This window comes from Oncorhynchus clarkii, chromosome 21 (genome assembly GCF_045791955.1).
Source record: "Oncorhynchus clarkii lewisi isolate Uvic-CL-2024 chromosome 21, UVic_Ocla_1.0, whole genome shotgun sequence".
In the NCBI taxonomy this organism is placed as follows: domain Eukaryota; kingdom Metazoa; phylum Chordata; class Actinopteri; order Salmoniformes; family Salmonidae; genus Oncorhynchus; species Oncorhynchus clarkii.
In genome coordinates, this window is record NC_092167.1 from 371,033 (window position 1) to 393,942 (window position 22,910).

Below are 22,910 nucleotides of genomic sequence, written 5' to 3' on the forward strand. Positions count from 1 at the left end.
CAGGAGAGAGATGACATAGTGGTGGATCCAATAGAACAGGAGAGAAACGGCATAGTGGTGCATCAATTGGGAAATTAATGGAAATACATTTGCCGAAATGATATAATTGCTATGAATATAAACAATGTAAAAATACTTAACCAAAAAGCAGGACTTGGTTATAGAGGAATTGAGGATCATTGGTTTCTTTATATTTTTTTTTATGTTGCTGTGGATTGTTTCAGATCACTAGCTCGTAGGCCTATGCATATTTGGGGATCCCGCGAATCTGGGCAGCGCTTGTGTCAATGGACCTAGCTGATTATTGAGTTGCGACTGTCAGTGAAAAGCATTTTTAAAATATTTGTGAAAACTATTATGTCTTGAGTGTATTTTTATAGCGTAGAGACGAGAAGGTAAAGTCTCTGTCCAGAATGTCTCCGCTGCCTCCCGCGCCAAGTCTTGAGCATTCAGTGTTTCATAGTGTAAATTTTGTTGACCCTTCGATTTAAAAATAAATCAAAAAATCAGATCCCCCATTTACGTCCTCATTAGTAAATGTACCGTTAATCCCCGTCATTTGGTTACATTAATGTCCGTTAACTTCTAATGGTATAGAGGACGCTTGCGTCCCACTTGTGGATAGAAAACACTATTTTTTTCCCATCTACTAATAATATGCATATCTTATATTCTTGGCATGAGTAGCAGGAAGTTGAAATTGGGCACGCTATTTATCCAAAAGTGAAAATGCTGCCCCCTATACCTTAAAAGGTTAATGTATGTATTAATTAGTCATTTACCGTCGTCAGAGTTGAAACATAGAAGTTCACAACCTGCTACACTTGTGAGAAACAAGTTTTTTTTTTTTTTTTTACTTCATAACCATCATGTATGAGATTGTACATTTTACAAAAAAATGTGTTTTGTGTTTGGAATGCTCCATGTGACCAATGAGTCTGTGTTTTCTGTCCTGGTAATGTTGAGGGAGCATATAGAGGAACCGGGCCTGCTGCGCCGAAATGTAGGAAAGTGTTGTTTTTTTTAAACATTAATTGCGAATGATATATTAAAGTCCTCACAGTAAGCAACTTGAAACATCTTTCCAACAGTCTCCCCCTCGATAATAATCACCAGTCCTCGGTGTGAAAGAGCGATGGAAGTTATAGGTCTACTGCTGCATTGGCCAATAGGCTGTGAGTTCCATGCGCTCCTTTCTTTAGCCACCAATGGACCACAGTGTATCAATGTGTCCATATGACAGAGAGGCTGGTTGATCTCGCATGAATTTACTTTTTAAATTTTTATAATTTTAATTCAGATTGTTGTGATTTTGAGAAACAAACGTTATTTAAATTGTTTTTTACCTGTTCCACAAAATATGCGCATATGAAAATCATAACTGACATGCAGAATAGTGGGATAAATTGTATGCTTCCCCAAACTTGAAACTCAACGTGCTGCCTATGAAGTCTTCAAACACTGAACAAAAATGTAAACACAACAATTTTACTGAGTTACAGTTCATATAAGGAAAACGGTCAATTGAAATAAATTCATTAGGTACTAATCTATGGATTTCACATGACTAGACAGGGGTGCAGCAATGGGTGGGCCTGGGAGGGCATAGGGCCAGCCACTGGGGAGCCAGGCCCAGCCACTGGGGAGCCAGGCCCAGCCCCAGGCCCAGCCACTGGGGAGCCAGGCCCAGCCACTGGGGAGCCAGGCCCAGCCAATCAGAATTAGTTTTTTAACCCCACAAAAGGGTGTTATTACAGACAGAAATACTCCTCAGTTTCATCAGCTGCCCGGGTGGCTGGTCTCAGACGATCCCGCAGGTGAAGAAGCCAGGTATGAAGGTCCTGGGCTGGTGTGGTTACACGTGGCCTGTAGTGGCGAGACCGGTTAGATGTACTGCCAAATTATCTTAAACAATGTTGGAGGAGGCTTATGGTAGAGCAATGAACATTCAATTCTCTAGCAACAGCTCTGGTGGATATTCCTGCATTCAGCACGCCAATTGCACGCTCCCTCAACTAGAGACATCTGTGGCATTGTGTGGTGAAAAATTGCACATTTTTGTGGCCTTTTGTTGTCCCCAGCACAAGGTGCACCTATGTAATGATCTTGCTTTTTTTTAATCAGCTTCTTGATAGGTCACACCTGTCAGGTGGCTGGATTGTCTTGGCAAAGGAGAAATGCTCACTAACAGATGTAAACTCTTTTGTTTACACTACAAAGCTTTTTTTTTTTAAAACTGAATTTATGGGATTTTTAATTTCAGCTCATGAAACACTTGTTACATGTTGAGTTTATATTTTTGTTCGGTGTAAAATAATTGCCTCCACCTTTCCATGGTTGGATTTAGACTTTAGGTTACTCTTTCCATGGTTGGATTTAGACTTTAGGTTACTCTTTCCATGGTTGGATTTAGCCTTTAGGTTACTCTTTCCATGGTTGGATTTAGACTTTAGGTTACTCTTTCCATGGTTGGATTTAGACTTTAGGTTACTCTTTCCATGGTTGGATTTAGCCTTTAGGTCACTCTTTCCATGGTTGGATTTAGACTTTAGGTTACTATTTCCATGGTTGGATTTAGACTTTAGGTTACTCTTTCCATGGTTGGATTTAGACTTTAGGTTACTCTTTCCATGGTTGGATTTAGCCTTTAGGTCACTCTTTCCATGGTTGGATTTAGACTTTAGGTTACTATTTCCATGGTTGGATTTAGACTTTAGGTTACTCTTTCCATGGTTGGATTTAGACTTTAGGTTACTCTTTCCATGGTTGGATTTAGACTTTAGGTTACTCTTTCCATGGTTGGATTTAGCCTTTAGGTAACTCTGAAGAAAGGAAAAACATGCCTCATAATATGAAATAAAATATTCCGGTTTCAAACAATGAAGTATGTTATCGAAATGCATACGGCCTAAAGCTCCCATTGTAAAGTGGTGGGAGACGCGCTGACAGCTTTTATTCCTGCACTTGAATGGTGAATAGGAGACACGCTTCAATTACCAGTTGAGAAATAAAAATAGTAGCTCTTCTTAATCGAGCACCAAAACTGTTTTGAACACAAACGAATAGCATTTTAAAATGAACGGGCGTATAGAAGCACATGTTTTACTCTGGCAGGAACACGCTGAGGAGCTGAAGGGGAAACACCACTCTGTAGGTTGTGTTGGATACATAAGAGGGCCAACCAAAATACACACAGGCCAATTTTAATTGCACAAAACTATGCAAATGAACCTATAGACCAATAAGCACGTTGGTCATTATTTTATTATTTAGTAATGGGATTGTTTTTTTCTCCTGGACACTTTGGCCGGCAGCAGTTTAAATGTTTTTATTTTATTTATTTTTTTAGCTTTTCATGTTTTTCTACAACGAAAACCCTGGTGTGTCTGATTGAACTTAAGGCACCGCTATAGAGAGGTTCAAAACATGGCTGTCAAACACAGAGACTGAGAGAGGGGCTGAATCACCTGACTGACTGGCTTGGGCCCTGTGGGAGACTGTCTAGTCCCGAACCATCTGTCTGCCACTGTGTCTCTCTGCCACTGTCTGTCTGTCTGTTGCTATGTCTTTCTGTCTCTCTGATGCTATGTCTCTGCCTCTGTCGCTATGTCTTTCTGTCTCTGCCTCTGTCGCTATGTCTTTCTGTCTCTGCCTCTGTCGCTATGTCTTTCTGTCTCTGCCTCTGTCACTGTCTGTCTCTGTCGCTATGTCTTTCTGCCTCTTTCTCTCTGCTTCTGTCAGTCACTCTGCCTCTTTCTCTCTGCCTCCGTTTCTCTCTCTCATTCATATCGTTTCACAACACTGAGTATTGGACAGTGTTATTGAATAACTCTGTGTTTGCTTCAGTTTTGTCTTATTGCATATTTGACATTTTTTGTCTGTGGATATTTCATGTCAGAGCAGCATTGATTTTTATCTTCCTTGCCCCAGCTAGGGGGACATGTCTCTGTGCTTATGAGCCAGCGTCAGTGTGATCGTCTCGGCTCTCACGCTCAACCAACTCATTTAGAATTAGGCTTTTAAGGGATTATGTGATCAATAAGAAGATGAATTAAAAATGAATCTCTTCTCTCTCTAGGCTGTATTTCTCTCACATCTCCAATGTTTAATATAGGATACAGTCACACTGCAAGTTTGCCTGCTTTCGTATCGCTGCCATTTTGAAGTAGTAATCTACTCTGTTGTGTGTCGTGAACGCAGACTGCCAGAAAGGCTTTGTGTCTCTTTGTGTTCTGGCTGCACCACTATGTAAGGAAACAAAGATATTATCATTTTAAGGCCTTTTTTAGTATTTTTGTTGCTCTAGATTGCATTAAATGACACTTACAGGTGTTTAAAAAAAACACCCCGCAAAGATCTGTCGTTAGAGAGATGACGGTTCAGGCGACACTGACTGATGGATGGCCAGAACAAGTAAGTTCAACTGATGTACTGCTTTAATAAACAGGTCTCTTCCTCTCTCTGCTGCTGACGACAAGAGGCCCTAAAACTGTCTGTTTGAGCCGCTCTCGGCCTAACTGGTAACATGGTAGTGTGTTACTCAGTGTGTTTAATAAACAGGTCTCTTCCTCTCTCTGCTGCTGACGACAAGAGGCCCTAAAACTGTCTGGTTGAGCCGCTCTCGGCCTAACTGGTAACATGGTAGTGTGTTACTCAGTGTGTTTAATAAACAGGTCTCTTCTTCTCTCTACTGCTGACGACAAGAGGCCCTAAATCTGTCTGGTTGAGCCGCTCTCGGCCTGACTGGTAACATGGTAGTGTTGTTACTCAGTGTGTTTTGATCAAACGACAGCCCTGTTTAAACAAGGGACCCACTTCACATGGCTCAGAGTGGGGTCACAACGTGGTGTTATCATGACATTCGATTAACTCTGGACTAGCTTCTGTTGAAACAAGAGAACCAGTTACATTGTGTTCCAGCCTGGGCCCGTTGGTCAGTAAGGTGAAGGAGTACCAGGTAGTTTATATTGATATATATATTGTGTTCCAGCCTGGGCCCGTTGGTCAGTAAGGTGAAGGAGTACCAGGTGGAGACTATAGTGGACACACTGTGTACCAACATGCTGGCAGACAAGGAGCAGCTCCGAGACATCTCCAGCATCGGACTGAAGACGGTCATAGGAGAACTGCCCCCGGCGTCCAGCGGTAAGTACCACCCTGACCCCTGACCTCTGACCTCTGTACCCCGATCACTTTTCCACTAGACACGGGCCTTCACAAAGCTGATCTTGGATCAGATTTTCCTTCTTTTTTTAGTTCATGATGAGTAAGGTTTCGTGGACCAGAGGGCCCGATCCATGAACTTATGGACTATCCCCTCTAGTGATGGTGTTGTAGTGTGTTAGGTAATGATCTGACGGACTATCCCCTCTAGTGATGGTGTTGTAGGTAATGATCTGATGGACTATCCCCTCTAGTGATGGTGTTGTAGTGTGTTAGGTAATGATCTGATGGACTATCCCCTCTAGTGATGGTGTTATAGGTAAGGAACTGACGGACTCTCCCCTCTAGTGATGGTGTTATAGGTAATGAACTGACGGACTATCCCCTCTAGTGATGGTGTTGTAGTGTGTTAGGTAATGAACTGATGGACTATCCCCTCTAGTGATGGCGTTGTAGTGTGTTAGGTAATGAACTGACGGACTCTCCCCTCTAGTGATGGTGTTGTAGTGTGTTAGGTAATGATCTGACGGACTATCCCCTCTAGTGATGGCGTTGTAGTGTGTTAGGTAATGAACTGACGGACTCTCCCCTCTAGTGATGGTGTTGTAGTGTGTTAGGTAATGATCTGACGGACTATCCCCTCTAGTGATGGTGTTGTAGTGTGTTAGGTAATGGACTGATGGACTATCCCCTCTAGTGATAGTGTTGTAGTGTGTTAGGTATAGTGATGGTGTTATAGGTAATGATCTGATGGACTATCCCCTCTAGTGATGGTGTTGTAGTGTGTTAGGTAATGAACTGACGGACTCTCCCCTCTAGTGATGGTGTTGTAGTGTGTTAGGTAATGATCTGATGGACTATTCCCCTCTAGTGATGGTGTTATAGGTAATGAACTGACGGACCATCCCCTCTAGTGATGGTGTTGTAGTGTGTTAGGTAATGATCTGATGGACTCTCCCCTCTAGTGATGGTGTTATAGGTAATGAACTGATGGACTATCCCCTCTAGTGATGGTGTTATAGCTAATGAACTGACGGACCATCCCCTCTAGTGATGGTGTTGTAGTGTGTTAGGTAATGAACTGACGGACTCTCCCCTCTAGTGATGGTGTTGTAGTGTGTTAGGTAATGATCTGATGGACTATCCCCTCTAGTGATGGTGTTATAGGTAATGATCTGATGGACTATCCCCTCTAGTGATGGTGTTATAGGTAATGAACTGATGGACTATCCCCTCTAGTGATGGTGTTATAGGTAATGAACTGATGGACTATCCCCTCTAGTGATGGTGTTATAGGTAATAAACTGACGGACTATCCCCTCTAGTGATGGTGTTGTAGTGTGTTAGGTAATGAACTGATGGACTATCCCTAGTGATGGTGTTGTAGTGTGTTAGGTAATGATCTGATGGACTATCCCCTCTAGTGATGGTGTTATAGGTAATGAATGATCTGATGGACTATCCCCTCTAGTGATGGTTTTATAGGTAATGATCTGATGGACTATCCCCTCTAGTGACGGTGTTATAGGTAATGAACTGACGGACTCTCCCCTCTTGCTGGATGTCCTCCTTACATCCTGGTTAATCTCCAGCTGTGTTCAGGCCTTTCCCAGTCATGTGGAGGGAGACATGGAGAAGAGAGCATCTGTTAACAGCCTAGCTTCCCCATCACCTTCAGGCATCAGCCATCTTGGCTGACAGCAGTATGACTCATTTAGCTCACTCAGCCTCTTTCTGTCGCTCTCTGTCTTTCTCCTCTCCTCTCCAACCCCCTCCCCCTGTTTCTCTTCCTCTCTCTCCTCTCCAACCTCCTCCCCCTGTTTCTCTCCCTCCTCTCCAACCCCCCCCCCCGCTGTTTCTCTCCCTCCTCTCCAACCTCCTCCCCCTGTTTCTCTCTCTCCTCTCCACCCCCTCTCTCTCCCTCTCTCCTCTACCCCTCCGTCTCACCTCTCCTCCACCCCTCCGTCTCTCCTCCACCTCTCCTCTCCTCGCCCCCAGGCTCGGCCCTGGCTGCCAGTGTGTGTAAAAAGATCACAGGCCGTCTGACCAGTGCCATCGCCAAGCAGGAGGATGTGTCAGTTCAGCTGGAGGCTCTGGACATCATGGCTGACATGCTCTGCAGGTTGGTGTGTGTTCTCCACTGTCTGACGATTGGGGTGTGTTCTCCACTGTCTGACTGTTGGTGTGTGTGTGTTCTCCACTGTCTGACTACTGGTGTGTGTGTGTTCTCCACTGTCTGACTGTTGGTCTGGACCCAGGCTGGTGTGTGTGTGTGTGTGTGTGTTCTCCACTCTCTGACCGCTGGTCTGGACCCAGGTGTGTGTGTGTGTTCTCCACTGTCTGACCGCTGGTCTGAACCCAGGTTGGTGTGTGTGTTCTCCACTGTCTGACCGCTGGTCTGGACCCAGGTGTGTGTGTGTTCTCCACTGTCTGACCGCTGGTCTGGACCCAGGTGTGTGTGTGTTCTCCACTGTCTGACCGCTGGTCTGAACCCAGGTGTGTGTGTGTTCTCCACTGTCTGACCGCTGGTCTGGACCCAGGTGTGTGTGTGTTCTCCACTGTCTGACCGCTGGTCTGGACCCAGGTTGGTGTGTGTGTTCTCCACTGTCTGACCGCTGGTCTGGACCCAGGTGTGTGTGTGTTCTCCACTCTCTGACCGCTGGTCTGAACCCAGGTGGTCTGGACCCAGGTGTATGTGTGTGTGTGTGTGTGTGTTCTCCACTGTCTGACCGCTGGTCTGGACCCAGGTGTGTGTGTGTTCTCCACTGTCTGACCGCTGGTCTGGACCCAGGTTGGTGTGTGTGTTCTCCACTGTCTGACCGCTGGTCTGAACCCAGGTGTGTGTGTGTGTGTTCTCCACTGTCTGACCGCTGGTCTGGACCCATTATAGACTATAGATGGCCCTTTGTCATTGGATTACTTTATTAGTCAGTTGGATATCTAAATGTATTTCTGATTTCTGCCTGTAAAAATGAGTTTGGGACGGTCCAGGAATGTTCTGGAGTTATGTAACTGTTTCTGGACCAGGACGGTACAGTATATTTGACAAGACGGGACAGGAATTAATTTTCACTCCTGGTGCCAACCTCTAGTCTGCTGGTGAACTTTCACCCCTCCATCCTGTCCTGCCTGCTTCCTCAGCTGACCAGACCCTACGTAGTCTATCATACCGCCTGATGACACTACATAACACTACTTAACATAGTGCTAACCTCTCTCCCTCTCCTCTAACAGACAGGGTGGTCTCCTGGTGAACTTTCACCCCTCCATCCTGTCCTGCCTGCTCCCTCAGCTGACCAGCCCCCGCCTGGCGGTGAGGAAGAGGACCATCATCGCTCTGGGTCACCTGGTCATGTCCTGTGGGAACCTGGTGTTTGTGGACCTGATTGAACACCTGCTGTCAGAGTTGTCTCGTAACGACTCCATGTCCACCACCCGTACCTACATCCAGTGTATCGCAGCCATCAGCAGACAGGCCGGACACAGGATCGGTGAGTTTCACGGAGACACACTGGGGAGGCGATAGAAGTCAATGCTGATAACGTAGTGGAGTATCTTTCATTTTTCTAGTTGAACGGTTGACACAGAAACCCTGCTGTAATTAGTATTTCAATTTCAGGACATTTTGGATCTTTTTTTTTTTATATTTGGAAATGTCAAACAATTTAGCCAACATTTTCCCAGTTAATTACCCCTTCTTTAGGTGGCAGGGTAGCCTAGTGGTTAGAGGCAGGGTAGCCTAGTGGTTAGAGGCAGGGTAGCCTAGTGGTTAGAGGCAGGGTGGCCTAGTGGTTAGAGGCAGGGTGGCCTAGTGGTTAGAGGCAGGGTGGCCTAGTGGTTAGAGGCAGGGTGGCCTAGTGGTTAGAGGCAGGGTGGCCTAGTGGTTAGAGGCAGGGTGGCCTAGTGGTTAGAGGCAGGGTAGCCTAGTGGTTAGAGGCAGGGTAGCCTAGTGGTTAGAGGCAGGGTAGCCTAGTGGTTAGAGGCAGGGTAGCCTAGTGGTTAGAGGCAGGGTAGCCTAGTGGTTAGAGGCAGGGTAGCCTAGTGGTTAGAGGCAGGGTAGCCTAGTGGTTAGAGGCAGGGTAGCCTAGTGGTTAGAGGCAGGGTAGCCTAGTGGTTAGAGGCAGGGTAGCCTAGTGGTTAGAGGCAGGGTAGCCTAGTGGTTAGAGGCAGGGTAGCCTAGTGGTTAGAGGCAGGGTAGCCTAGTGGTTAGAGGCAGGGTAGCCTAGTGGTTAGAGGCAGGGTAGCCTAGTGGTTAGAGGCAGGGTAGCCTAGTGGTTAGAGGCAGGGTAGCCTAGTGGTTAGAGGCAGGGTAGCCTAGTGGTTAGAGGCAGGGTAGCCTAGTGGTTAGAGGCAGGGTAGCCTAGTGGTTAGAGGCAGGGTAGCCTAGTGGTTAGAGGCAGGGTAGCCTAGTGGTTAGAGGCAGGGTAGCCTAGTGGTTAGAGGCAGGGTAGCCTAGTGGTTAGAGGCAGGGTAGCCTAGTGGTTAGAGGCAGGGTAGCCTTGTGGTTAGAGGCAGGGTAGCCTAGTGGTTAGAGGCAGGGTAGCCTAGTGGTTAGAGGCAGGGTAGCCTAGTGGTTAGAGGCAGGGTAGCCTAGTGGTTAGAGGAAGGTAGCCTAGTGGTTAGAGGAGGGGTAGCCTAGTGGTTAGAGACAGGGTAGCCTAGTGGTTAGAAACAGGGTAGCCTAGTGGTTAGAGGAGGGGTAGCCTAGTGGTTAGAGGCGGGGTAGCCTAGGGGTTAGAGGCGGGGTAGCCTAGAGGTTAGAGGCGGGGTAGCCTAGTGGTTAGAGGCGGGGTAGCCTAGTGGTTAGAGGCGGGGTAGCCTAGTGGTTAGAGGCGGGGTAGCCTAGTGGTTAGAGGCGGGGTAGCCTAGTGTTTAGAGGCGGGGTAGCCTAGTGGTTAGAGGCGGGGTAGCCTAGTGGTTAGAGGCGGGGTAGCCTAGTGGTTAGAGGCGGGGTAGCCTAGTGGTTAGAGGCGGGGTAGCCTAGTGGTTAGAGGCGGGGTAGCCTAGCGGTTAGAGGCGGGGTAGCCTAGCGGTTAGAGGCGGGGTAGCCTAGCGGTTAGAGGCGGGGTAGCCTAGCGGTTAGAGGCGGGGTAGCCTAGCGGTTAGAGGCGGGGTAGCCTAGCGGTTAGAGGCGGGGTAGCCTAGCGGTTAGAGGAAGGTGGCCTAGCGGTTAGAGGCGGGGTGGCCTAGCGGTTAGTGGCCTGGCTGTCGGAGGCGGGGGGTGGCCTAGCGGTCAGAGGCGGGGTAGCCTAGCGGTTAGTGGCCTGGCGGTCGGAGGCGGGGGGTGGCCTAGCGGTTAGAGGCGGGGTAGCCTAGCGGTTAGTGGCCTGGCGGTCGGAGGCGGGGGGTGGCCTAGTGGTTAGAGGCGGGGTAGCCTAGCGGTTAGTGTCCTGGCGGTCGGAGGCGGGGGGTGGCCTAGTGGTTAGAGGCGGGGTAGCCTAACGGTTAGTGGCCTGGCGGTCGGAGGCGGGGGGTGGCCTAGTGGTTAGAGGCGGGGTAGCCTAGTGGTTAGAGGCGGGGTAGCCTAGCGGTTAGTGGCCTGGCGGTCGGAGGCGTGGGGTGGCCTAGTGGTTAGAGGCGGGGTAGCCTAGCGGTTAGTGCCCTGGCGGTCGGAGGCGGGGGGTGGCCTAGTGGTTAGAGGCGGGGTAGCCTAGTGGTTAGAGGCGGGGTAGCCTAGCGGTTAGTGGCCTGGCGGTCAGAGGCGGGGGGTGGCCTAGTGGTTAGAGGCGGGGTAGCCTAGCGGTTAGTGGCCTGGCGGTCGGAGGCGGGGGGTGGCCTAGTGGTTAGAGGCGGGGTAGCCTAGCTGTTAGTGGCCTGGTGGTCGGAGGCGGGGGGTGGCCTAGTGGTTAGAGGCGGGGTAGCCTAGCGGTTAGTGGCCTGGCGGTCGGAGGCGGGGGGTGGCCTAGTGGTTAGAAGCGGGGTAGCCTAGCGGTTAGTTGCCTGGTGGTCGGAGGCGGGGGGTGGCCTAGTGGTTAGAGGCGGGGTAGCCTAGCGGTTAGTGGCCTGGCGGTCGGAGGCGGGTGGTGGCCTTGTTCTTAACTGACTAGTTAAATAAAGGTAAAATAACTTAGAGACAGGGTAGCCTAGTGTTTAGAGGAAGGTAGCCATTTCCATTTGACTTCTTCTTTTTTTTAAAGAATAACCCCCGAAGGAAGTCATTGTCTCCTTGATGTTTGAGAGAAGCCATTACTTCTGGTCTGGGACGTGACAGTTTGACAGGAGACGGGAGAGTCTCCTCTTTCTGTCCTTATTTACCTGTCAATCTGTCACTTTCTCCTCTCTCTGGAAGAGTGGAGGAAGGAGAGTGTTTTTGTGGAGGGAAATGGAGAGAGAGAGAGAGAAGTCGTTGAGGCTAGCCTAGCTCCTCTTTTTCTCTCTCTTTTCTCCCACCCCATCAACCAATCACACGCTGTGTTTGATGAGCCAGGGACGGCAGTGATTTAAGATGTGCAAGATTACTTCAGTGAAGAGCAGCACTCCCAAAACTATTTGTCTCCTCGCTCTCCCGCCGGTCTCTCTCCATATCCTGCCATCCCCTGTTTTTAATTAACTTTTCTTGTCATCTTGAAAGAGCTCGCTCTACAATTTTGCTTAAAAAAAACACAAAAGCCTTTATCTAGCTGTAACTTGTAATTTGCTCTTCTCAGTGGGTTCTGGGCTTCTTTTTAAAGTCTGAGGCTTACTTCCCTTCATGTCCCATTTTTAGATGAAAGAATATGAAGCTGTTACTAATGGAGTGACAGCTAACATTCAGTTTGAATGGAATTATTAATGTGTGTGTGTGTCCGTGTGTGTCCTCAGGTGAGTACTTGGAGAAGATCATTCCTCTGGTGGTGAAGTTCTGTAACATAGACGACGATGAGCTGAGAGAATACTGCATCCAGGCCTTCGAGTCCTTCGTCAGGAGGTGAGAGAGAGAGAGACACGCGTCCTATTTTTTTAAACGTCTTCAGAGTTAGCCAAGGGGTATTTGTTTTTATGTCCAGAGAAACACAGAACGGCAGGAAAAATAATGAATCCCGGAATTCTCAGTGAACGTGGGTAATTTATTCACCCTAAAGTGGGTTGACCTGTGTTGTGATTGGATGCTCTCGTCTCTCTCCTCGTCTACGTTTAGCCTCCCACTGTTTCTGTGATGAGAAGCCCTTTCATCCGGTTTATCTGGTGCCTTTTATGGATTACATCAAACAAGTGTTTGGGAGAGAGGGAGAACTAGTGTTGGGAGATGACTGTGGTGCTGTCTGTCCTCCCCAGATTACCACGAGGAGAAGAAAGGCTGAGAGATGGTAGAGAGGGAGAACTAGTGTTGGGAGATGACTGTGGTGCTGTCTGTCCTCCCCAGATTACCACGAGGAGAAGAAAGGCTGAGAGATGGTAGAGAGGGAGAACTAGTGTTGGGAGATGACTGTGGTGCTGTCTGTCCTCCCCAGATTACCACGAGGAGAAGAAAGGCTGAGAGATGGTAGAGAGGGAGAACTAGTGTTGGGAGATGACTGTGGTGCTGTCTGTCCTCCCCAGATTACCACGAGGAGAAGAAAGGCTGAGAGATGGTAGAGAGGGAGAACTAGTGTTGGGAGATGACTGTGGTGCTGTCTGTCCTCCCCAGATTACCACGAGGAGAAGAAAGGCTGAGAGATGGTAGAGAGGGAGAACTAGTGTTGGGAGATGACTGTGGTGCTGTCTGTCCTCCCCAGATTACCACGAGGAGAAGAAAGGCTGAGAGATGGTAGAGAGGGAGAACTAGTGTTGGGAGATGACTGTGGTGCTGTCTGTCCTCCCCAGATTACCACGAGGAGAAGAAAGGCTGAGAGATGGTAGAGAGGGAGAACTAGTGTTGGGAGATGACTGTGGTGCTGTCTGTCCTCCCCAGATTACCACGAGGAGAAGAAAGGCTGAGAGATGGTAGAGAGGGAGAACTAGTGTTGGGAGATGACTGTGGTGCTGTCTGTCCTCCCAGATTACCATGAGGAGAAGAAAGGCTGAGAGATGGTAGAGAGGGAGAACTAGTGTTGGGAGATGACTGTGGTGCTGTCTGTCCTCCCCAGATTACCACGAGGAGAAGAAAGGCTGAGAGATGGTAGAGAGGGAGAACTAGTGTTGGGAGATGACTGTGCTGCTGTCTGTCCTCCCCAGATTACCACGAGGAGAAGAAAGGCTGAGAGATGGGAGAGAGGGAGAACTAGTGTTGGGAGATGACTGTGGTGCTGTCTGTCCTCCCCAGATTACCACGAGGAGAAGAAAGGCTGAGAGATGGTAGAGAGGGAGAACTAGTGTTGGGAGATGACTGTGGTGCTGTCTGTCCTCCCCAGATTACCACGAGGAGAAGAAAGGCTGAGAGATGGTAGAGAGGGAGAACTAGTGTTGGGAGATGACTGTGGTGCTGTCTGTCCTCCCCAGATTACCACGAGGAGAAGAAAGGCTGAGAGATGGTAGAGAGGGAGAACTAGTGTTGGGAGATGACTGTGGTGCTCTCTGTCCTCCCCAGATTACCACGAGGAGAAGAAAGGCTGAGAGATGGGAGAGAGGGAGAACTAGTGTTGGGAGATGACTGTGGTGCTCTCTGTCCTCCCCAGATTACCACGAGGAGAAGAAAGGCTGAGAGATGGGAGTCTTTATTAGTGGAAACTAAACGCAACTCAACCATGAAGGACTTTTCAATCTCTCTCTCTCTCTCTCTCTCTCTCTCTCTCTCTCCCTCCCCAGGTGTCCAAAGGAGGTTTATCCACATGTGGGCACTGTCATTAGCATCTGTCTGAAGTATTTGACCTACGACCCCAACTATAACTACGATGACGAGGATGAAGATGAGAATGCCATGGATGCCGACGGAGCAGACGAAGACTATCAAGGTAAACCCTCTCTCACACACACCACACTCTCTCACACACACCACACTCTCTCACACACACCACTCTCTCACACACACCACTCTCTCACACACACCACACTCTCACACACACCACACACTCTGTCACACACACCACACACTCTGTCACACACACCACACACTCTGTCACACACACCACACACTCTGTCACACACACCACACTCTGTCACACACACCACACTCTGTCACACACACCACACTCTGTCACACACACCACACTCTGTCACACACACCACACTCTGTCACACACACCACACTCTGTCACACACACCACACTCTCTCACACACACCACACTCTCTCACACACACCACACTCTCTCACACACACCACACTCTCTCACACACACCACACTCTCTCACACACACCACACTCTCTCACACACACACTCTCTCTCACACACCACACTCTCTCTCACACACCACACTCTCTCTCACACACCACACTCTCTCTCACACACCACACACTCTCTCACACACCACACACACTCACACACACCAAACTCACTCTCACACACCACACTCTCTCTCACACACCACACTCTCTCTCACACACCACACTCTCTCTCACACACCACACTCTCTCTCACACACCACACTCTCTCACACACACCACACTCTCTCACACACACCACACTCTCTCACACACACCACACACTCTCTCACACACCACACACTCTGTCACACACACCACACACTCTGTCACACACACCACACTCTGTCACACACACCACACTCTGTCACACACACCACACTCTGTCACACACACCACACTCTGTCACACACACCACACTCTGTCACACACACCACACTCTCTCACACACACCACACTCTCTCACACACACCACACTCTCTCACACACACCACACTCTCTCACACACACCACACTCTCTCACACACACCACACTCTCTCACACACACCACACTCTCTCACACACACCACACTCTCTCACACACACCACACTCTCTCACACACACCACACTCTCTCACACACACCACACTCTCTCACACACACCACACTCTCTCACACACACCACACTCTCTCACACACACCACACTCTCTCACACACACCACACTCTCTCACACACCACACACACTCTCTCACACACCACACACACTCTCTCACACACCACACACACTCTCTCACACACCACACACACTCTCTCTCACACACCACACACACTCTCTCTCACACACCACACTCTCTCTCACACACCACACTCTCTCTCACACACCACACTCTCTCTCACACACCACACTCTCTCTCACACACCACACTCTCTCTCACACACCACACTCTCTCTCACACACCACACTCTCTCTCACACACCACACTCTCTCTCACACACCACACTCTCTCTCACACACCACACTCTCTCTCACACACCACACTCTCTCTCACACACCACACACTCTGTCACACACCACACACTCTGTCACACACACCACACACTCTGTCACACACACCACACTCTCTCACACACACACCACACTCTCTCACACACACCACACTCTCTCACACACCACACTCTCTCACACACCACACACACACACACACCACACACCACACACACACCACACACCACACACACACCACACACACACACACACATTCTCTCACACACCACACACACTCTCTCACACACCACACACACTCTCTCACACACCACACACACTCTCTCACACACCACACACACTCTCTCACACACTCTCTCACACACTCTCTCACACACTCTCTCACACACTCTCTCACACACTCTCTCACACACTCTCTCACACACTCTCTCACACACACTCAAGGTACTGTGAGAGCTCATGGTCATTCTATCTCAGGTTTATTTATTTATCCAGGTTAGTCTCGTTCAGATTATCAACTAGTTTTTTGGTGGTATATCGTATTTGTAAATAGCCACAGGATAGTTTTTTCAATACAGTCAATTCTTTCTTTAAAAAAATGTGTTTTGATTATCTGTAGCTGCTAGTTAACACCTACAGTCAACTTGTTCAGGGCGTTAGGAGATCAAGCAGATGTCCTTCTTCATTTCACCTGACACACTGTTTTCCATTCGTTCCCCAGAACAGTTAAACCAGTCCGGTGTTTTTGTAAAAAAAAAAAGGCACAACAGGAGAAAGAGGGAGCCGGTTGAGTCCGTAGAGTTCTGTGTTTTGAGTCTCCGAGTCTCTGTTGTGCAGCACGTCAGGTGATGAAGTTACACTTGGGATGGAATTCACTACTAAATGGAATTCACTACTAGACGGAATTCAGTACTAGATGGAATTCACTACTAGATGGAATTCACTACTAGATGGAATTCACTACTAGATGGAATTCACTACTAGATGGAATTCACTACTAGATGGAATTCACTACTAGATGGAATTCACTACTAGATGGAATTCACTACTAGATGGAATTCACTACTAGATGGAATTCACTACTAGATGGAATTCACTACTAGATGGAATTCACTACTAGATGGAATTCACTACTAGATGGAATTCACTACTAGATGGAGTTCACTACTAGATGGAATTCACTACTAGATGGAATTCACTACTAGATGGAATTCACTACTAGATGTTTACCATCAGATATCTTCTAATGTCTTTCTGCCAGAAGTCACAGAGCTCTAGAGGTTTCTGTTACTTTACATCCGGTAGCTACTAGCTATGCTTGTAACTTTACATCCGGTAGCTACTAGCTATGCTTGTATAACTTTACATCTGTTAGCTACAAGCTATGCTTGCTACATTGGGTAGCTAGCTACTAGCTATGCTTGCTACATTGGGTAGCTACTAGCTATGCTTGTGTAACTTTACATTGGGTAGCTACTAGCTATGCTTGTATAACTTTACATCCGGTAGCTACCAGCTATGCTTGTGTTACTTTACATCCGGTAGCTACTAGCTATGCTTGTGTTACTTTACATCGGGTAGCTATTAGCTATGCTTGTGTTACTTTACATCGGGTAGCTATTAGCTATGCTTGTGTTACTTTACATCGGGTAGCTACTAGCTATGCTTGTATAACTTTACATCGGGTAGCTACTAGCTATGCTTGTATAACTTTACATCCGGTAGCTACTAGCTATGCTTGTGTTACTTTACATCCGGTAGCTACTAGCTATGCTTGTGTAACTTTACATCCGGTAGCTACTAGCTATGCTTGTGTAACTTTACATCCGGTAGCTACTAGCTATGCTTGTGTTACTTTACATCCGGTAGCTACTAGCTATGCTTGTGTAACTTTACATTGGGTAGCTACTAGCTATGCTTGTTACTTTACATCCGGTAGCTACTAGCTATGCTTGTGTTACTTTACATCCGGTAGCTACTAGCTATGCTTGTTACTTTACATCCGGTAGCTACTAGCTATGCTTGTGTAACTTTACATCCGGTAGCTACTAGCTATGCTTGTGTAACTTTACATTGGGTAGCTACTAGCTATGCTTGTATAACTTTTATGAGCTGGGTTTGCCCGTCTTCGCAATTTAGTTTATGCTCGTTTGCGCTCCTTAGCATTTAGCGATGTGATTTCGCTATTACTTGTCCTAATTCTGTTAGCATTCTGGTAGCAGAGACCCAATGGGCGTTTCTTTTTAGCGCCCCCTTGTGTGCTATGCTGGTAATAGTGTAAATCCCGGGATGGCAGATGAACGATATGACTGTATGGAAATCTGTATACCGCCCAAGCCTGCTATCAGCCTGCTCTCAGCCTGCTCTCAGCCTGCTCTCACCCAAGCCTGCTCTCACCCAAGCCTGCTCTCACCCAAGCCTGCTCTCACCCAAGCCTGCTCTCACCCAAGCCTGCTCTCACCCAAGCCTGCTCTCACCCAAGCCTGCTCTCACCCAAGCCTGCTCTCACCCAAGCCTGCTCTCACCCAAGCCTGCTCTCACCCAAGCCTGCTCTCAGCCTACTATCAGCCTGCTATCAGCCTACTATCAGCCTACTATCAGCCTACTCTCAGCCTGCTCTCAGCCTACTATCAGCCTGCTCTCAGCCTGCTCTCAGCCTGCTCTCAGCCTGCTCTCAGCCTACTATCAGCCTGCTCTCAGCCTGCTATCAGCCTACTCTCAGCCTACTCTCAGCCTGCTCTCAGCCTGCTCTCAGCCTACTCTCAGCCTGCTCTCAGCCTGCTCTCAGCCTGCTCTCAGCCTACTCTCAGCCTACTCTCAGCCTGCTCTCAGCCTGCTCTCAGCCTGCTCTCAGCCTGCTCTCAGCCTGCTCTCAGCCTGCTCTCAGCCTACTCTCAGCCTGCTCTCAGCCTGCTCTCAGCCTGCTCTCAGCCTGCTCTCAGCCTGCTCTCAGCCTACTCTCAGCCTGCTCTCAAGGCTTTACACCTTTATTTACATCCCCCTCAGGGACAATCAAGAAAGGTATTGCCACCTCTCTAATAATAACCTCCTCCACTTGTTAAGAAGAGGAATATAGGACTCTTCATCACTTCAGGAGATGCGTGTGTCTCCTCTATATATATATATATATATATATATATATATATATATATATATATGTGTGTGTTTATTTATATTTATAGCTAGACTCTTCACCACTTCAGAAGAGACCTATAGGACTCTTCATCACTTCAGGAGAGACCTATAGGACTCGTCTCTTCAGCGATCTGCCTCCGTGTGAGAGAAGTTAGAACTAGTTCTATCTATTAAATGTGTCTTCCATTTTCAGGAGTCTTACTGTGTGCAGAATAACCCCCAGTTGTAAGTCCCCACTGCACTGACACGGTTAGTGTGTCGTTTGTTGCTTTGACTGTAAGAGCTCAGCCAGAAAGACAATCTGTTGCTTGGCCACGCATGAGCACTGTGAAATAAACATAGAATAATGGACTAAATATTGAAGGCAGGCAGCCAGCCAGCCTCCCTCTCTCCCTCCCTCCCTCTGTCTCCTCTCTGTCTCTCTCCCTCCCTCTGTCTCCTCTCTGTCTCTCTCCCTCCCTCTGTCTCCTCTCTGTCTCTCTCCCTCCCTCTCCCTCCCTCTCCCTCCCTCTGTCTCTCTCCCTCCCTCTGTCTCTCTCCCTCCCTCTGTCTCTCTCCCTCCCTCTGTCTCTCTCCCTCCCTCTGTCTCTCTCCCTCTCTCTGTCTCTCTCCCTCTCTCTGTCTCTCTCCCTCTCTCTGTCTCTCTCCCTCTCTCTCTCCCTCTGTCTCTCTCCTTGCCTTGTTATGAGACTGAATGTTATTATCTACAGTCTGAATGGAGGACTGCTATTGGAGCAGGTAATGCTAGCTGTTTTCAGCAGGCCTCCTGTCATTACATCTACTATAGCTGATAGAGATGGCTCTCTGTCCTTGTCATTACTAGCAGTGTGTGAGGACTGAGGACCAGACAGGCTTTTGTGATGTCACCTTGTTGAAGCTTTCACCTGAGTCTTCTCCTGTAACACTGTTCCTCCCAGGCGGGTGCATCTTATACTGTGTTGCTGAGTCTCTCCCCTTCCTCCTCTCTGTCCCCTTCCTCTTCTCTGTCCCCTTCCTCTTCTCTGTCCCCTTCCTCTTCTCTGTCCCCTTCCTCTTCTCTGTCCCCTTCCTCTTCTCTGTCCCCTTCCTCTTCTCTGTCCCCTTCCTCCTCTCTGTCCCCTTCCTCCTCTCTTCCCTGACTCACACACTCTCTGGTTGTCATATCTCTCCTCTCTGTCCCCTTTCTCCTCTCTGTCCCCTTTGTCCTCTCTGTCCCCTTTGTCCTCTCTGTCCCCTTTGTCCTCTCTGTCCCCTTTGTCCTCTCTGTCCCCTTTCTCCTCTCTGTCCCCTTTCTCCTCTCTGTCCCCTTTCTCCTCTCTGTCCCCTTTCTCCTCTCTGTCCCCTTTCTCCTCTCTGTCCCCTTTCTCCTCTCTGTCCCCTTCCTCCTCTCTGTCCCCTTCCTCCTCTCTGTCCCCTCCCTCCTCTCTGTCCCCTCCCTCCTCTCTGTCCTCTCCCTCCTCTCTCTCCTCTCTGTCCCCCTTCCTCCTCTCTTCCCTGACTCACACACTCTCTGGTTGTCATATCTCTCCTCTCTGTCCCCTTTCTCCTCTCTGTCCCCTTTCTCCTCTCTGTCCCCTTTCTCCTCTCTGTCCCCTTTCTCCTCTCTGTCCCCTTTCTCCTCTCTGTCCCCTCCCTCCTCTCTGTCCCCTCCCTCCTCTCTGTCCTCTCCCTCTCTGTCCTCTCCCTCCTCTCTGTCCTCTCCCTCCTCTCTGTCCTCTCCCTCCTCTCTGTCCTCTCCCTCCTCTCTGTCCTCTCCCTCCTCTCTGTCCTCTCCCTCCTCTCCGTCCTCTCTGTCCCCTTCCTCCTCTCTTCCCTGACTCACACACTCTCTGGTTGTCATATCTCTCCTCTCTGTCCCCTTCCTCCTCTCTGTCCCCTTCCTCCTCTCTGTCCCCTTCCTCCTCTCTCTCCTCTCTGTCCCCTTCCTCCTCTCTTCCCTGACTCACACACTCTCTGGTTGTCGTGTCTCTCCACCAACCATAGTGTATGCTCCCAGAATGCTGAAGTATTTCATTTATAAAGTGGCTCTTGACAACGAGTGTTTTTTGGAGCCTGGAGTGTTGCTCGTATCTTCTACAGCACTAAGCTTTAGCACAGTTTGCCAGTCATCCATAAATCATATTCCTACTTATTCCTATTGGCTGCTTCCTTTAATAATGAATGGTGCTGACTGACTGGCTGTGTGTAGCTAGCTTGTAAACAGGCCCAGGGCAGCACAGTGTTGGGACTAGCCTCCTAGTCTCATCAGGCCCAGGGCAGCACAGTGTTGGGACTAGCCTCCTAGTCTCATCAGGCCCAGGGCAGCACAGTGTTGGGACTAGCCTCCTAGTCTCATCATGCCCAGGGCAGCACAGTGTTGGGACTAGCCTCCTAGTCTCATCAGGCCCAGGGCAGCACAGTGTTGGGACTAGCCTCCTAGCCTCATCAGGCCCAGGGCAGCACAGTGTTGGGACTAGCCTCCTAGTCTCATCAGGCCCAGGGCAGCACAGTGTTGGGACTAGCCTCCTAGCCTCATCAGGCCCAGGGCAGCACAGTGTTGGGACTAGCCTCCTAGTCTCATCAGGCCCAGGGCAGCACAGTGTTGGGACTGGTCTCATCAGGCCCAGGGCAGCACAGTGTTGGGACTGGTCTCATCAGGCCCAGGGCAGCACAGTGTTGGGGCTGGTCTCATCAGGCCCAGGGCAGCACAGTGTTGGGACTGGTCTCATCAGGCCCAGGGCAGCACAGTGTTGGGGCTGGTCTCATCAGGCCCAGGGCAGCACAGTGCTGGGACTAGCCTCATCAGGCCCAGGGCAGCAGAGTGTTGGGAATGGTCTCATCAGGCCCAGTGCAGCACAGTGTTGGGAATGGTCTCATCAGGCCCAGTGCAGCACAGTGCTGGGACTAGTCTCATCAGGCCCAGGGCAGCACAGTGCTGGGACTAGCCTCATCAGGCCCAGGGCAGCACAGTGTTGGGACTAGCCTCATCAGGCCCAGGGCAGCACAGTGTTGGGAATGGTCTCATCAGGCCCAGTGCAGCACAGTGTTGGGAATGGTCTCATCAGGCCCAGTGCAGCACAGTGCTGGGACTAGTCTCATCAGGCCCAGTGCAGCACAGTGCTGGGACTAGCCTCATCAGGCCCAGGGCAGCACAGTGTTGGGACTAGTCTCATCAGGCCCAGGGCAGCACTGTGTTGGGACTAGCCTCATCAGGCCCAGGGTAGCACTGTGTTGGGACTAGCCTAATCAGGCCCAGGGCAGCACAGTGTTGGGACTAGCCTCCTGGTCTTATCAGGCCCAGGGCAGCACAGTGCTGGGACTAGCCTTGTGGTCTCATCAGGCCCAGGGCAGCACAGTGTTGGGACTAGCCTCATCAGGCCCAGGGCAGCACAGTGTTGGGACTAGCCTCATCAGGCCCAGGGCAGTACAGTGTTGGGACTAGCCTCCTAGTCTGTGATGATTGAGTGTATCTCTGTCAAACTTCACAGGTCAAATCTCATTGGAAGGATTTGAGGTTAGGCCCTGGAACAACCATGTGATGACCGTATTGTTTGTGGTCGTCAGGTGGTAGTCAGGTGGTCGCTCTAGACTAGTAGATGTGCTGTGTGTAATCTGTGTTTGAGATGTGGTAGTCAGGTGGTAGTCAGGTGGTAGTCAGGTGGTCGCCAGGTGGTCGTCAGGTGGTCGCTCTAGACTAGTAGATCTGCTGTGTGTAACCTGTGTTTGAGATGTGGTAGTCAGGTGGTAGTCAGGTGGTCTCTCTAGACTAGTAGCTGTGCTGTGTGTAACCTGTGTTTTGAGATGTGGTCGCCAGGTGGTCGTCAGGTGGTCTCTCTAGACTAGTAGCTGTGCTGTGTGTAACCTGTGTTTGAGATGTGGTCGTCAGGTGGTAGTCAGGTGGTAGTCAGGTGGTAGTCAGGTGGTCGCTCTAGACTAGTAGCTGTGCTGTGTGTAACCTGTGTTTTGAGATGTGGTCGCCAGGTGGTCGTCAGGTGGTAGTCAGGTGGTCGTCAGGTGGTAGTCAGGCGGTCTCTCTAGACTAGTAGCTGTGCTGTGTGTAACCTGTGTTTGAGATGTGGTAGTCAGGTGGTAGCCAGGTGGTCGTCAGGTGGTAGCCAGGTGGTCGTGAGGTGGTAGTCAGGATGGTAGTCAGGTGGTAGTCGGGTGGTAGCCAGGTGGTCTCTCTAGACTAAATGTGCTGTGCTGTGTGTAACCTGTGTTTGAGATGTGGTCGTCAGGTGGTCGTCAGGTGGTCTCTCTAGACTAGTAGATGTGCTGTGTGTAACCTGTGTTTGAGATGTGGTCGTCAGGTGGTCGTCAGGTGGTCGTCAGGTGGTCTCTCTAGACTAGTAGCTGTGCTGTGTGTAACCTGTGTTTGCGATGTGGTAGTCAGGTGGTAGTCAGGTGGTAGT

The 22,910-nt window shown here is 49.4% G+C and overlaps 1 protein-coding gene across 2 annotated transcripts in view; it reads left to right on the forward strand.

The window, feature by feature from the left end:
• LOC139379608 (cullin-associated and neddylation-dissociated 1) overlaps positions 1-22,910 on the forward strand; it is a 57,709-nt gene that overhangs the window by 10,731 nt on the left and 24,068 nt on the right. For both annotated transcript variants that reach the window (XM_071122402.1, XM_071122401.1), the window contains exons 3-7: positions 4,991-5,145; positions 7,162-7,285; positions 8,398-8,654; positions 11,965-12,070; positions 13,867-14,012. In XM_071122402.1, the coding sequence (XP_070978503.1) occupies positions 4,991-5,145; positions 7,162-7,285; positions 8,398-8,654; positions 11,965-12,070; positions 13,867-14,012 (788 nt within the window). The remainder of the gene's footprint in view (positions 1-4,990; positions 5,146-7,161; positions 7,286-8,397; positions 8,655-11,964; positions 12,071-13,866; positions 14,013-22,910) is intronic.